General features: G+C 65.2%; 2 protein-coding genes across 2 annotated transcripts in view; one reads left to right on the top strand and one right to left on the bottom strand.

Moving 5' to 3' along the window:
* Positions 1-367: 367 nt before the first annotated feature.
* Positions 368-5,879, top strand: RPUSD3 (RNA pseudouridine synthase D3; the record flags this gene model as incomplete). Its single annotated transcript, XM_034777439.1, is given in 8 exon segments — positions 368-510; positions 770-814; positions 1,020-1,116; positions 1,569-1,676; positions 1,893-1,977; positions 2,117-2,243; positions 2,402-2,541; positions 3,858-5,879. Coding segments are annotated over 8 exon segments (928 nt in total), but the record flags the coding sequence as incomplete, so codon positions are not given.
* Positions 5,880-6,992: 1,113 nt separating this feature from the next.
* LOC117880867 (tubulin monoglycylase TTLL3-like) overlaps positions 6,993-11,535 on the bottom strand; it is a gene marked incomplete in the record, with an annotated part of 16,653 nt that continues 12,110 nt past the window's right edge. The window contains 5 exon segments of the mRNA XM_034777438.1: positions 6,993-8,561; positions 9,375-9,810; positions 9,951-10,194; positions 10,523-10,671; positions 10,750-10,942. Coding sequence (XP_034633329.1) covers positions 7,746-8,561; positions 9,375-9,810; positions 9,951-10,194; positions 10,523-10,671; positions 10,750-10,942 — 1,838 coding nt within the window.

Here is an 11,535-nt window from a genome sequence, read left to right as displayed (position 1 = left end):
AGGGTGGGGGGCTGTGCCAGGGGAGGGGGCTGTGGAGGGGGAGGGGGGGCTGTACAGGGTGGGGGGCTGTGGAGGGGGAGGGGAGGCTGTACAAGGGAGGGGGCTGTGCCGGGGGAGGGGGGGCTGTACAGGGTGGGAGGCTGTGCCAGGGGAGGGGGGGCTGTACAGGGTGGGGGGCTGGGGAGGGGGGCTGGCGAGGGGGGCTGTGGAGGGGGAGGGGGCTGGGAGGGGGGCTGCGCCGGGGTTCCCCCCAAGGGGTCAGGGGGCGTTGCTAGGACTAGATGCGGTTCCCATCTCCACCCCAGCAGGCCCCGCTCACTGGTTCTGCAGCTCGGTCCCAGCTCCCCTCGCTCCTTCCTTCCCCCAGGTACCAGCAGCCCCTGAGGCCGGGGGGCCCGGGGAGGCAGGCGGCCGATGGCCCGGGCAGAGGCAGCACCTTGGGGCCAGCCGGGCCGCGGAGCCGGCAGGAGGCGCTGGGGCTGCTGGAGGCAGCGGTTGTGTATCGGGCAGGTACTGGGGGTGGGGGGCAGGTACTGGGGGTGGGGGCGGGGGGCAGCATGGGGGGCAGCGGGGAATCAGCCAGACCCTGCTGTGCAGGGAGATGGGGCTGCTGAGGCCTGGGCGGGAGGGCGCTGGCTGCTCGGCGGGTGCGGCCACGGGCTGGGTGCCTGGGTCTGGGTCTCGGCTGGCTTTAGCCCAGGGAGAGGGGTTTGGGATGCCGGGGAGGGTTGCCCGGCTTTCCCTGACCTGGCCTGTTCCTTTGTTTCAGGACCACTGGTGGCTGTCAGCAAGCCCCCGGGCCTGGCTGTGACAGGTGAGTGCTTGGGGTTCACTTCTCCCACATGTGCCAGGCCTGGAGGAAGGGGCTTGTCCCTCCACTCCCAGCCTGAGGGGGAGCTGGGGTGGCAGGGGGTGTTCCCCTGGCCTCTCGCAGCCCCAGGAGCAGGAGGAGTGACACGGGTCGGGGGGTTGAGCCGGGTCTCCATGCTCATGGCTCCTTCCCTGTGCCCCCCTCCCAGGCAGTCCAGGGCAGCTGAGTTTGGTTTCGCTGCTCCCAGACCTGAGCCAGAGGCTGTCTCTCCCTCCTGAGCTCCATGTGGTCAAAGCAGCTGGGAAGTAAGTGAGTGGGGAAGGGCCGGGGATTGGCTCCCCACGGAGAGGAGTGGGTGCTTGGTCATTGGTTGCTGGGGCGGGGCAGGCGAGGGAAGGAAGGGGGCTGGCTGGTTGGGGGGAATGGGAGGGCATGGGCCTGGTTGGTGTGGGTAGGGTAGGGCCCTGAGGAAAGGGGTGGGGAGGGGTTCTGGGGGGGTGGGGAAGGCTGCCAGGGGGGGCAGCAAGGGGGCCCATGGGGAGATGGGGTGGTCAGGGGAGGGAGGGGCTGGTTCTGGTGGGGCAGGGAGGCCAGGGGAGGGAGGGCCTGGCCCAGGGGGGGCAGGGAAGGGAGGGACCCTGAGGGGGTGGGGAGGGTGCTGGGGAGCAGGGCGCTGCCTTTCCATAGCTCAGCGCTGTGTTCCCATCTCCGGCACCGTCTGTGCCATGGGATTGAATCTGACGCCCCCCTTCTCCAGGGACAGCTCTGGCCTCGTGCTTCTCTCCAGCTGCCATGGCACCACGCAGCAGCTCCATGCGTTCTTCACGCAGCTCCGGAGAGCAGGGCGTCCCCCCGCCACTTACCGGTGAGTGAAACCCCCTCCCCTGCCCACTTACTGGTGAGTGGGCCCCATCCTGCAGAGTGCTCCTGCCCCCTGCTGGCAAGTGGAGTGTCCCCCTCCCGCAGTGGGGCGCCTGGCCATGTGCCAGAGACTGCGCTGTCCTGGAGCCCCAGGGCGCTGACTCATCCCGCTCATCTCCCGGAGCCCAGCCACCTTGTAATCCTCTCTCCCTCCCCCCAGCGCTGTCACTGCCGGGGTCCCAGCTGCCATGGAGGGGGAGATCCGCACAGGACTGAAGCTGGAGCAGGTTGGGGACCTGCAGCTGGTAAGGAAAGGGTTAAGTCGGCGGGCTGTGTCCTGGGGGCAAAGGGCTGTGGGGCCCCAGGGAGGGGATGGCTGCAGGGCCTGGCCAGTCCCTCTGGCTCCAGCCTCTCCCTGAGCGCCTGGGTCTGCTCTGGTTGCAGGTGGTGCCGGTGGCTGCGCCGTCCCGACGCAGCGTGGAGAGGAAGGAGGTGAAGCAAACCCTGACCCGCTACAAGGTGCTGGGCGCGGCTCCGGGCTGCGGCCTGGTGCAGCTCCAGCCCATGACAGGTGGGGCATGTTCAGCTCTTCCTGACAACCCAGGTCTCCTGCCATCCTTGTCAGGGAGGGGCCCTGGGCAGGAGGGGCTGAGGGTGCGTTTGCTGCCCATGGATGGGGGCAGGGTGGGGTGGAGTTACCCGTATTAACCCCGACTCTCCTCGCCACAGCCTTTCCCGGCCAGCTCCTGGTGCACCTGACGCTGCTGCTGTGTCCTGCGCTGGGCGACCACGTGTACTCTGCCCGTGTGGGCACGGTCCTAGGGGAGCCCTTTCTGCTGCCTGCAGGGAGCGCTTTGCCGCACACACAGGTATTGGGCTCTGCCCCGCCACCGGCACCCCTTTGCTGGTTGCGTGCTGTGGTCCCACGGCTCGGGCTGGAGCTGTGGCATGGCCTCGGGTGGCCAGTCATTGCTGAGCCCTGCATGCAAAACCCCTGTCAGCCTGGCATGCCGGGCGGTTTGCCTGGTCTGCCGTGGAGGGGGCCAGGGCTGGGATAGCAGGGGGCTGCGGGTCAGGAATGAGGGGCATCTCGGAGTGGGTGAACATAGGACTTGCCAGACTGGCTGAGACCCGGGGGTCACCTGGCCTAGCGTCCAGACCAGACGCTGCAGAGGAAGGGGTATGACCTGCTGTCACGGAGTATTGGGGGACTCAGGGCCCTGCACCCCCGGCTTCCTGCGATTCACCATGACTCTCGGCCAGCCAGTAAAGCAGAAGGTTTATTTGGATGACAGGAATACAGTCCAAGACAGGTCTTGCAGGCACAGACAACAGGGCCCCCCTCAGTTAGGTCCAGCTTGGGGTCCCAGGGCATCTCAGCCCACCCCACTTTGGGGGGTCAGAGCCATCTCTGCCTCCCAGCCATCTCTCCAGCCCGCTTCCAGCACTCTGCCTTCAGCGACCCCTCCCACAGCCTTTGTTCAGTTTCCCGGGCCAAGGTGTCACCTGGCCTCCAACCCCTTCCTGGGCTCCCATGCTACACGCCCAGGTATTCGCCCTCGGGCAGACTCCCATCCCCCAATGCAGACTATCCTAGCCACACTCCCCTGTCAGCATTCACACACCACAGTAAGAACAGGCCCAGTTCGTCACACCTGCCTCATACTAGGCCTCCTCCTGGTCTCTGGGAGCTGGTTGAATATCCCTTCTTCGCTGCCTACCATCCAGTCCTTCTCCGTGTCCTCAGGGCCATCCTGTGGCAGTGAGTTCCACAAATGATTTACGCATTGTGTGACTGTTTCCTTTTCTCAGTTTAGAATTTTATTGAGTCTCCCTGTGTTAGGAGCTGGGAGTGTCCAATCTCCAGACCCCTCTTGCTCACCTCAGTCCGCGCTAGCAATCCCAGTCCTCAGTCGCTCTTCAGAGGAGGGTTTTCAGCCTCAGGTCCTGCAGCCTCTGCACTGTCATGTGGGATGGGCTGAGGATCCCACTTGGGCCACCAGTGACTGTACAAAGCAATGTCATCTCCCCCTTGTGTGCTGCCGGCTGGCAGAGCTGGGGCCTGGCCCTGGTCGCCTCCTTTGAGTGCCACATTCAGACACCAGAGGGGATCCCTGCTGTGCCGCACTGGGGGGGAGAGGGGCGACTCGAGGCCTCCTGAGCCCCCATTTCTCTCTCTCTGCAGGTCCTGGGCGAGCAGCTGCTCTGCAAGCTGCGCCTCACTCAGCAGCTGCTGCATCGCTTGCCACTGCATCTCCACCTGCACCAGCTGCTGCTCCCGACAGCGATTCTCACTGCGCCGCCGCCGCCCTTCTTCCTCCAGACGCTCCGTCTGCTGGGACTCCCTGGGGACCAGAGTGCGCCGTGACGGGGCTGCCCCCAGAGCTCTAGGTTCGGGTCTCTGCATCCTGCTGGTGTGGGACTCCTCGCAGGGACGGTCTCCGGGATGGCTGAATAGCCGTGAACATACAGCCTTCCCCCTCTTCCTGGAAGGCTCCGTGCAGGAGGTTGGCGCCGCTGGGCTGCTGCTCCAGACTCCTCCCTCTCGGTGTGGGGGTGTGGCAGGACAGCCCCCCTGGCGCCCCACCTGGTGTGTGCCACCAACAGACTGGTTCTCGGGTTTAGCCATATTGATCTTTACAGGGCCCAAACTGGAGCTCCCACTGCTGGCAGGGATCCTTCTGCCACTCAGGACCTTTCCTGCTCTTCCCCAGGCCCCCCCTCCCCCCATTTCTCAGCCTTGCCAAAGGGTTGGTTTGGGGTCGTGTCTCATGGCCCCCTCTGGTTCTGTCAGCTGCACCTGTGCAAGGGCCTTTGGCCTCCCTGGCCTGTCCCATGTCCCCTCTGTTTCATGGGTGTTCAGCGCTGCGTCAGGGACAGGGTCGGTGCTCCCCAGCGGCTGGGATCAGCAGCCCCTCCTTGGAGGCAGGACCCCTTGGAGGCAGGCACACTGCTGCCCCCACCTGCAATTGTCCCACCAAACCAGTGTGGCCCCAGCTACGCCCCTGCTGTTCCCTGGTGCTCGTGGGGCTGGGGTTACAGTCAGCTGTTTGAGCAGAGCCGTGCTGGCCCTGCCTGGGGGGGGTGCGTCCTACAGCTAGCCTGGGGGGCCAGCCCGACTGCGTGCAGATACAGCATAGCCCATCTCCCACTGGCGCTCCATGCGGCGACAGCACCTCGCCCCACGCTCCGGGGAGGGGTGTCTCCGAGCAGCTTTAAAGCCCTGTGTGTGCTGGCATCGTGCTCCTGGGCGGGTGGGGCTAGAACCCTGAGGGCAGGGACTCAAAGCTCCAGGCCCCCCCAGCCCTGCAGGTTTCACAGGGGGAGACGGCAGCAGTGAGCATGTCCCAGAAGCCCTTGCACTGGCTGTCACTAGGAATAAGCTGTTGCAAGGAGCTGCCAGTCTGCAAAGGACTTGTGAGCAGTAGTGGTTCATTTCCCCCTCTTGGGTGTGAGGCTGCCCTGTGGGGTGCAGCAGGAACCCCTCCCAGGCCCAGTTCAGCTTGACTGGTGGGGGAACAGGGCCCAGCTTGGAGGGGAGCCCTGACAGGCTGTTGAATTCCATGGCCCTGCAGGCCTCTTCCTGGCCACAGAGCAGAAAGCCCCCTTGGGGAGAGAATTTCTCTGGCCCTGGCCCTGCCTGTGAGTGTGGCCTTCAGGGGCTTCTCCCCAGAGGGCAGGCCCCCTTGTGCCCTGTTCATGGCCATGGAGTCCTGCTGCTGGAGACATCAGAGCAGCGGGGCCAGCGCAGACACCCTGTGCTCCCGTGTGTTAGAACTAGGGTATTTTCTGTGTTTTAAAGGTGTAGGTGCCCAGACTGCATCCGAACCATGGTGCCAAATCGTCCCAGGCAAGGGCAGATGCAGGTGTGGGGGGCTCTGGCTTTCTGGTGTATGCACTCCCAGTGTACATCCTGGGGGATTTGGGGGAATCCATGTACAAAACATGAAACTGCTGGATCATTGGACACCTCCATGTAGGTGGAGGTTGCCCCCTCCAGCCAGGGAGAGGGGGGCAGTCGTACCCCCAGGGACGGGTGCCTGTGCTGGGAACAGTCTGCAAGGGGGGGCTTGGAGCAGTTGAATCCCCAGAAGCAGCCTGAGGAGCCAGGTGTTGGAGGTGGGGTTTATAAACGCTGAGGCACTCACAGGTAGCACTGCCTGTTTTGGTTACATGACACAATCTTTAATTAAAGCTTAATCTTTAATTCCTGGAGACTCCAGGCCCATGCTAGAGGCCTGGGAATCCTGCTTCCAGAGCAGGGCCATAGGGGCCATTTCTGCCCGTCGGCCCAGCCAGCAGTGGGACTCCTATGAGTCGCTGCAGAAGGAGATCTTGGCCACTCCAGAGGGGTGAGGAACTGAGGCAGGGGCTCTGGGCAGGGTTTTATTTTGTCTGACTAGCTGGTGGTAGCGAAGAGTGACTGGGTTTGGAACCTCTGTCTGGCTGCTTTCACTGGAGTGCTCCGAAGAGGCGAGCTGCATCCCAGAATGCCTAGGGGGCAGTTTGGGGGCTCAGCCCTGGTCTGGGGGCCTAGGGTAACTGGCAGAGTCTGTGCCACCACGGTCAGGGTGCTGCAGCCCACTGAGACACGGAAGCTGAAGAGATGGTCTGGTAGGGTGCGCTCAGGTTGTGTGTGACAGTCCTGTGCTCTGTGTCCTCCCCCAGCCCCACTGCGGTGTTGTGAAGTGGTCCAGTCCAGCATGGGGGTGGAGAGCCCAGCCTACAGCTGGTCCCGATGCAGTGAAACCAAGGGGTTGCTCATGGTGGGGGGGGGCTGCCTTTGGGGGAAGCTTGCAGTGAAGGGATCGGGGTGCAGGTCCTGGCCTGTCTCCACTGCGCCCCACACCGTGCTGTATCATGTTCCCCTCCCATCAGTGCCAGGCTGGTCGCTTGCAGGGGCGCTGAGCCAAACTGCAAACCCTGGATATGATGGAAACCACGGCAAACCCCTGCACTCCTAGTTCCAGCCCCCCGACCGCTTGCAACATGGTCTCAGGGCATCCTCCCCGCACCTTGCTCCTTCTCTGCCTCAGTCCCAGGGGCTACAGCCAAAGCACTAGCTGAACTGCTGTGACCGTTTTCTGCCCTGCCCCCTCTCCACTCTGGGTGGGGTCCTTGGGGGGGCTCCCCTGCCTTCTGCAGTGCCAGGTGCCCTCAGACATGCGCCCAGCCCCCCACAGGACGGTTTCACAGGCAGAGTCCAACAGAATGGGGCAACCCACTGCCCCTTGCTGCTGTGGGCTCTCAGCTGAGGCCAGTCCTGCGGGAGGGTGACTCCGGCACAGCCAGGTGTGCTCCTGGCCTCAGAGCAGGTGAGCAGGGCAGAAGGCCATGCCCCGAGCACTCGGGTTCACTGCTGGAGGTGACTGCCTTGCTGCCAGGGTGCAAACCAGCCCAGGGGTTTCCAGCAGGGCAGCAGAGGCCTTGGAGCCTGCACGTCTCTGGGGGGCCTGGGAAGGAAAGAGAAATACGCACGGGCAAGGCCTGAACTGGGGTCTAGCCAGTCCCTCCCCAGGGCCTAGCCCCATTCAGCTGGACCACAGGCCTTGCTCCCTACCCTACAGCCTGAAGCTTGTTCACCGCCTCTGCCAGGGCGGGGGGGCCTGGCTCCATGCCCTCCTTCCCCTGCCCAGTGCAGTACCCACCTCCCTCCCCCAGAGCAGTGCCCAGCTCCATGCCATAACCTGGGCCAGGGTAGTGCCCAGCTCTGCCCCCCACCCCCCGCCCAGTACAGCACCCAACCTGCCCACCCACCCCGCAGCGCAGGGGAGAGCACTGCACACACCACTTCCCTTTTCAGCTGTGGAAAGGAGACAGGCCAGAGAAGCCAAGCAGCAACCCTGTGCCCTAAAGGCAAGGGGAAAGGGGGCTGCCTCCTGGGATGTGGAGCCTGCAGCTGGCCCCAGGCCCTGGCCCTGCCAGCCACCCCCCAAGTGAAGGCAGCACCAGGCTGCATTTCCTGCCCACATTACAAACTCCAGCTCCTTCTCTTGATCCCTTTATTGGAGGGCACCAGCCCCTGGCATGACTCCCTCGCTGCTGCCAGCAGCCCCAGGGGCAGCTCCCTCCATCACCTGCACAGCCTGTCTCTCTTCTGCTTCCTTCTGCCCACGGCCATGTGCAAGGCCCCGAGCTCAGGGGCAGAGGCTGGGTGGGGGGCCCTGCGTGGCCAGCCCCTGGCACACTGCTGGCCAGGCCTGGCAGGAGGGGCTGGGGGCCTCTCCCGCAGCGCAGCCTGGGCATGCCCCCACTGGCGCTCTGGCACACTGGGCTTCCCTGGAGAGCAAGCAAGGGGGTGAGTGGGGGTGGCCGCGTGCCCACAGCCCAGCTGGAAGGTGCATAAGTCCCGCACATGCAGCTGCAGCTCCCTACCTGGCTGCCGGGCGGGCCTCTGCAGCTGCCCCTTGGGGCCGTTGGCCTTGCTGAGCTGGAGGCGTGGGGGTGCCCTGGGGCTGGGGACTGGCCCCTGGGAGCTGCATTTCTGACAGAGCCTGGGCTGGCCCAGCGGCACCAGCTTGTCCCCCAGCGGGGAGGTGGCCGCGCTGTGCAGCTCTAGCAGCCTCCTGCCTGGCTCTGCTCGCACCTTGCTGGGCAGCTTCGGCCGGGTGCCAGCTGCAGCAGAGGCCCTGTTGGCGGCCCCCAGCTCCCTGGCTCTGTTCTCCTTGCCGCTGACTGGCGCCGGAGGCCTGGCGAGCTGTGGAGCCCTGGGCCCACGAGGGGAGCTCTGTGGGAGTGCTTGGAAGTGCTGCGGGCAGCTGGGCACACTGGGGCCCGGCCTGGGGCTGGCACTGGGGGAGAGTCTGTGGTTTGGAGGCCGTGGCTTTTTGACAGTGGATCCTTCCACCAAAAGGCTTATTCCTACGTATTGGGGCACGTCGACAGCTGCCTGCGGGAGAAGGCAGGAGAGTGCTCAGTGCAGAGCCCTGTGGCCCTGCCTGGGCTAGGAGTGCCTGCAGGGCCCTGGGCATGGGTGCCCTGCTGGGCTGGGCTGCTGCCTTTGGATTAGTCCAGCGCCCCTGGGTGGCTGTTAGATGCTGGCCCACTCTGGGAAGGGGCAGGGAAAGCCCCCAGTAGCGGGCTGGCATGTGGCTGCTGTGCACAGCCTGGGCAGGCAGTGACAAGTAGCACATGGCCCCTGTGGCTGAAGAGACATTCTGGGAGGTCCCCTGGCGGGGTGAGGTCAGGCAACAGGGCTCACTGCGCAATGCATGGGGATCATGGGTGGGTAGGACTTAGGGCTGGTTCCCTTGTAACTAGGTCCGTGCAGCAGCACAGGACACTCTAGTGCCCAAGGGGTAGCACTGATCCCAAGGAGAGAGTGCCCCCTACTGAGTCCCACACCAGTCCCCACTGGAGGGGGTGAGGAGCAGCCCCTGCCGGGCCTATGCTAAGTGCCACTGCTGCTCCTGGCCCTGGGGCTGGCCTCCCCCTGGGCGCTCTCTGGGCCCCCTCCCAACTCAGCCGGTCCGTGCAGGGCTGGGCCACCCCTGGGTGCTCTCCCGTCCCAGCTCAGCCGGTCCGTGCAGGGCTGGGCCACCCCTGGGTGCTCTCCCGTCCCAGCTCAGCCGGTCCGTGCAGGGCTGGGCCACCCCTGGGTGCTCTCCCGTCCCAGCTCAGCCGGTCCGTGCAGGGCTGGGCCACCCCTGGGTGCTCTCCCGTCCCAGCTCAGCCGGTCCATGCAGGGCTGCTGGGGACTCACCTGCTTGTAGATGAGCTCAAAGGCCCCCGTGTGGCAGCTGCGGTCATGTTTGCGGTCAATGACCACACGGAGCGTGTCCTCCTGAACGCTGGCGCACAGCCGGCTGGTCACGGCCGTGGAGGCCGCCATGGTGGGGCTGGCGTTGATCTCGATCAGCCAGGGCTGGCAATTCTCCCCGAACATGAAGTCTGCCCCGTATAGCTCAAAGCTGCTCTTGCGGAACTCCACCACGTCCTGGGAGGTCTGCATGGTGTGGATGATGGCCGCCTTCATGCCCGGGACGATCACCTCCTGCCAGGCGCCTGCCGCCCCCGCCTGCTGCAGGTGGGCCTGGAACTGCTGCGATGACCACATGTTGTCGGGGGGCAGCTGGGGGTGGCGGCTCAGCGAGTTCTCGTAGTGCCTCTGGATGGAGTTATTGCACAGGTGGATGGAGCTGGGACCGAGAGAAAGGGGCTCAGTGCCCACAGCTGCACACTGCCCCCGCCTGGGACCTCACCCTGGCGCCCAGGACAGCTGAGGCAGGGCTGGGGAGCAGCGGTTGGGGAGGTGCAGCCCCTTCCCCCAGGCACTCACGTGTCCAGGTTGTGCAGGGAGAAGGGTTGCGTGCAGAAGCGGAGGTAGCTGTCTCGGTAGAACCAGATGGTGAGCGGGTTCCAGTCCGTCACCAGGAACCACTGCCGCAGGTCGAACTTGGTGTCGTGGATGAGCAGGGGTCTCTCGATGTATTTCTGCACCACCCACTTGCCGTCCTTCACGATCATGGGGTCGCAATCCACCAGCTTCAGCATCTCCTCCAGGCGGTCCATGCAGATGATTCCTGGGGGCGAGCCCAGCAGCCCCATGACCCACAGCACTGCACACAGGCTGCAGCCAAGGCCAAACAGAGCGCAGAGCCTCTGCCAGTGACTGAGCAGCCCCACAGCAAAGCACAGGGCTGCCCCACTCACTGTGCAGGCAGGGGGCAGGCTGGGGGGATTGGTTCGCGGGAGGTCGTACCTATTGCTTGGCCAGCGTCTCAGTGCCAGGCTCCCTTGCCCCCTGCAGCCACAGACAGTGGGATCGGGGTTTCTGGCTTCAGCCAGGTAGGCCCCAGCATCTCCCGCGGGACCGTCCCCATTCCCCACGGCGGCAGGACTGAGCCTTACCTCTGCCCCGCGACTTGGCGCCTGGCTTCACAATCCAGATATTGCGGTCCCCCTCCATCTCCAGCTGTGGGAGCACCTCGGCCAGGCGCTGCAGGACGTGCTCGCACTGTTCGACGTGGGAGCCCAGCTGGTCCAGGAGCGCCCCTTCGCTGCAGTCAGACAGCCCAGCTCAGAGCAGAGCAGGAGAGCTCCCCTCCTCCCCCCGGGCCCCGCCCCGCAGCACTTACTGAATCACCTGGTAGTAGGCGCGCAGGAAGTCCCCCCACCGTGCCCCCGTCATGCAGAGAGGGGACTCGGGCTCCCTGTCTATATCCTGGTGTGTCAGGCTGCTCAGGTGCTCCTCGCAGGCCTGCAGGGCCGTCTCGATGAGCTGCGGTGGCAGGGGGCTGCCCTTCTTCCCACCAGTCTCTCTTGGGGACTCTGAATGGGGGAGAGCAAGCCAGCTGGCAGGGCTCATGGCATCACACAGAGGGTGCATCGCGTGGGTGGGCGCTGCCGGTGAGCCCTGGGGCTCTAGGGAGCACAGCACATTCCGGCCAAAGGGTGGGGAGAGGCCAGCAGAGCATCTCCCTCCTGTGGGGTCTGCACCGACTTTCCCCCATGCTCCAGCACATAACCCTGCTCTCCTGCCTGCCGGGAGCCACGGGGTGGGAGGGGGAGGTCCCTAGCTGCCTACAAGGGCTGGGCTCTGCCGGCATGGGGGCAGCGAGCTACCCTGGGACCTGGCCGCCTCAGGACTCCCCCGCTGCTCTCACAGCCCAGGCCCCCTGCACAGCCCACTCCCTCTGCCAGGCCCACCAGGCAGAGGCAGCGCTCAGAGTCCTGGTAGCTCAGCCTGATCTAACTGTGCAGCTCCCACAGGGAAGGCCACAGCCGCTGTGACAGATGCTCTCGGGTGAGTGCTGAAGCAGTCACAGGGGGACGTGTGCTGCTCTCGGGGCAGGGCAGCAACGGGGATGGGGATGGTGGCAGCGGTGGGGATGGGGATGGAGGGGTGGTGGTGGGGGGGGGGG

Source organism: Trachemys scripta, chromosome 7, assembly GCF_013100865.1.
Source record: "Trachemys scripta elegans isolate TJP31775 chromosome 7, CAS_Tse_1.0, whole genome shotgun sequence".
Lineage (NCBI taxonomy): Eukaryota > Metazoa > Chordata > Testudines > Emydidae > Trachemys > Trachemys scripta.
The sequence above is the reverse complement of the archived record's forward strand: the minus strand, read 5'-3'. Positions and strand labels throughout refer to the sequence as shown.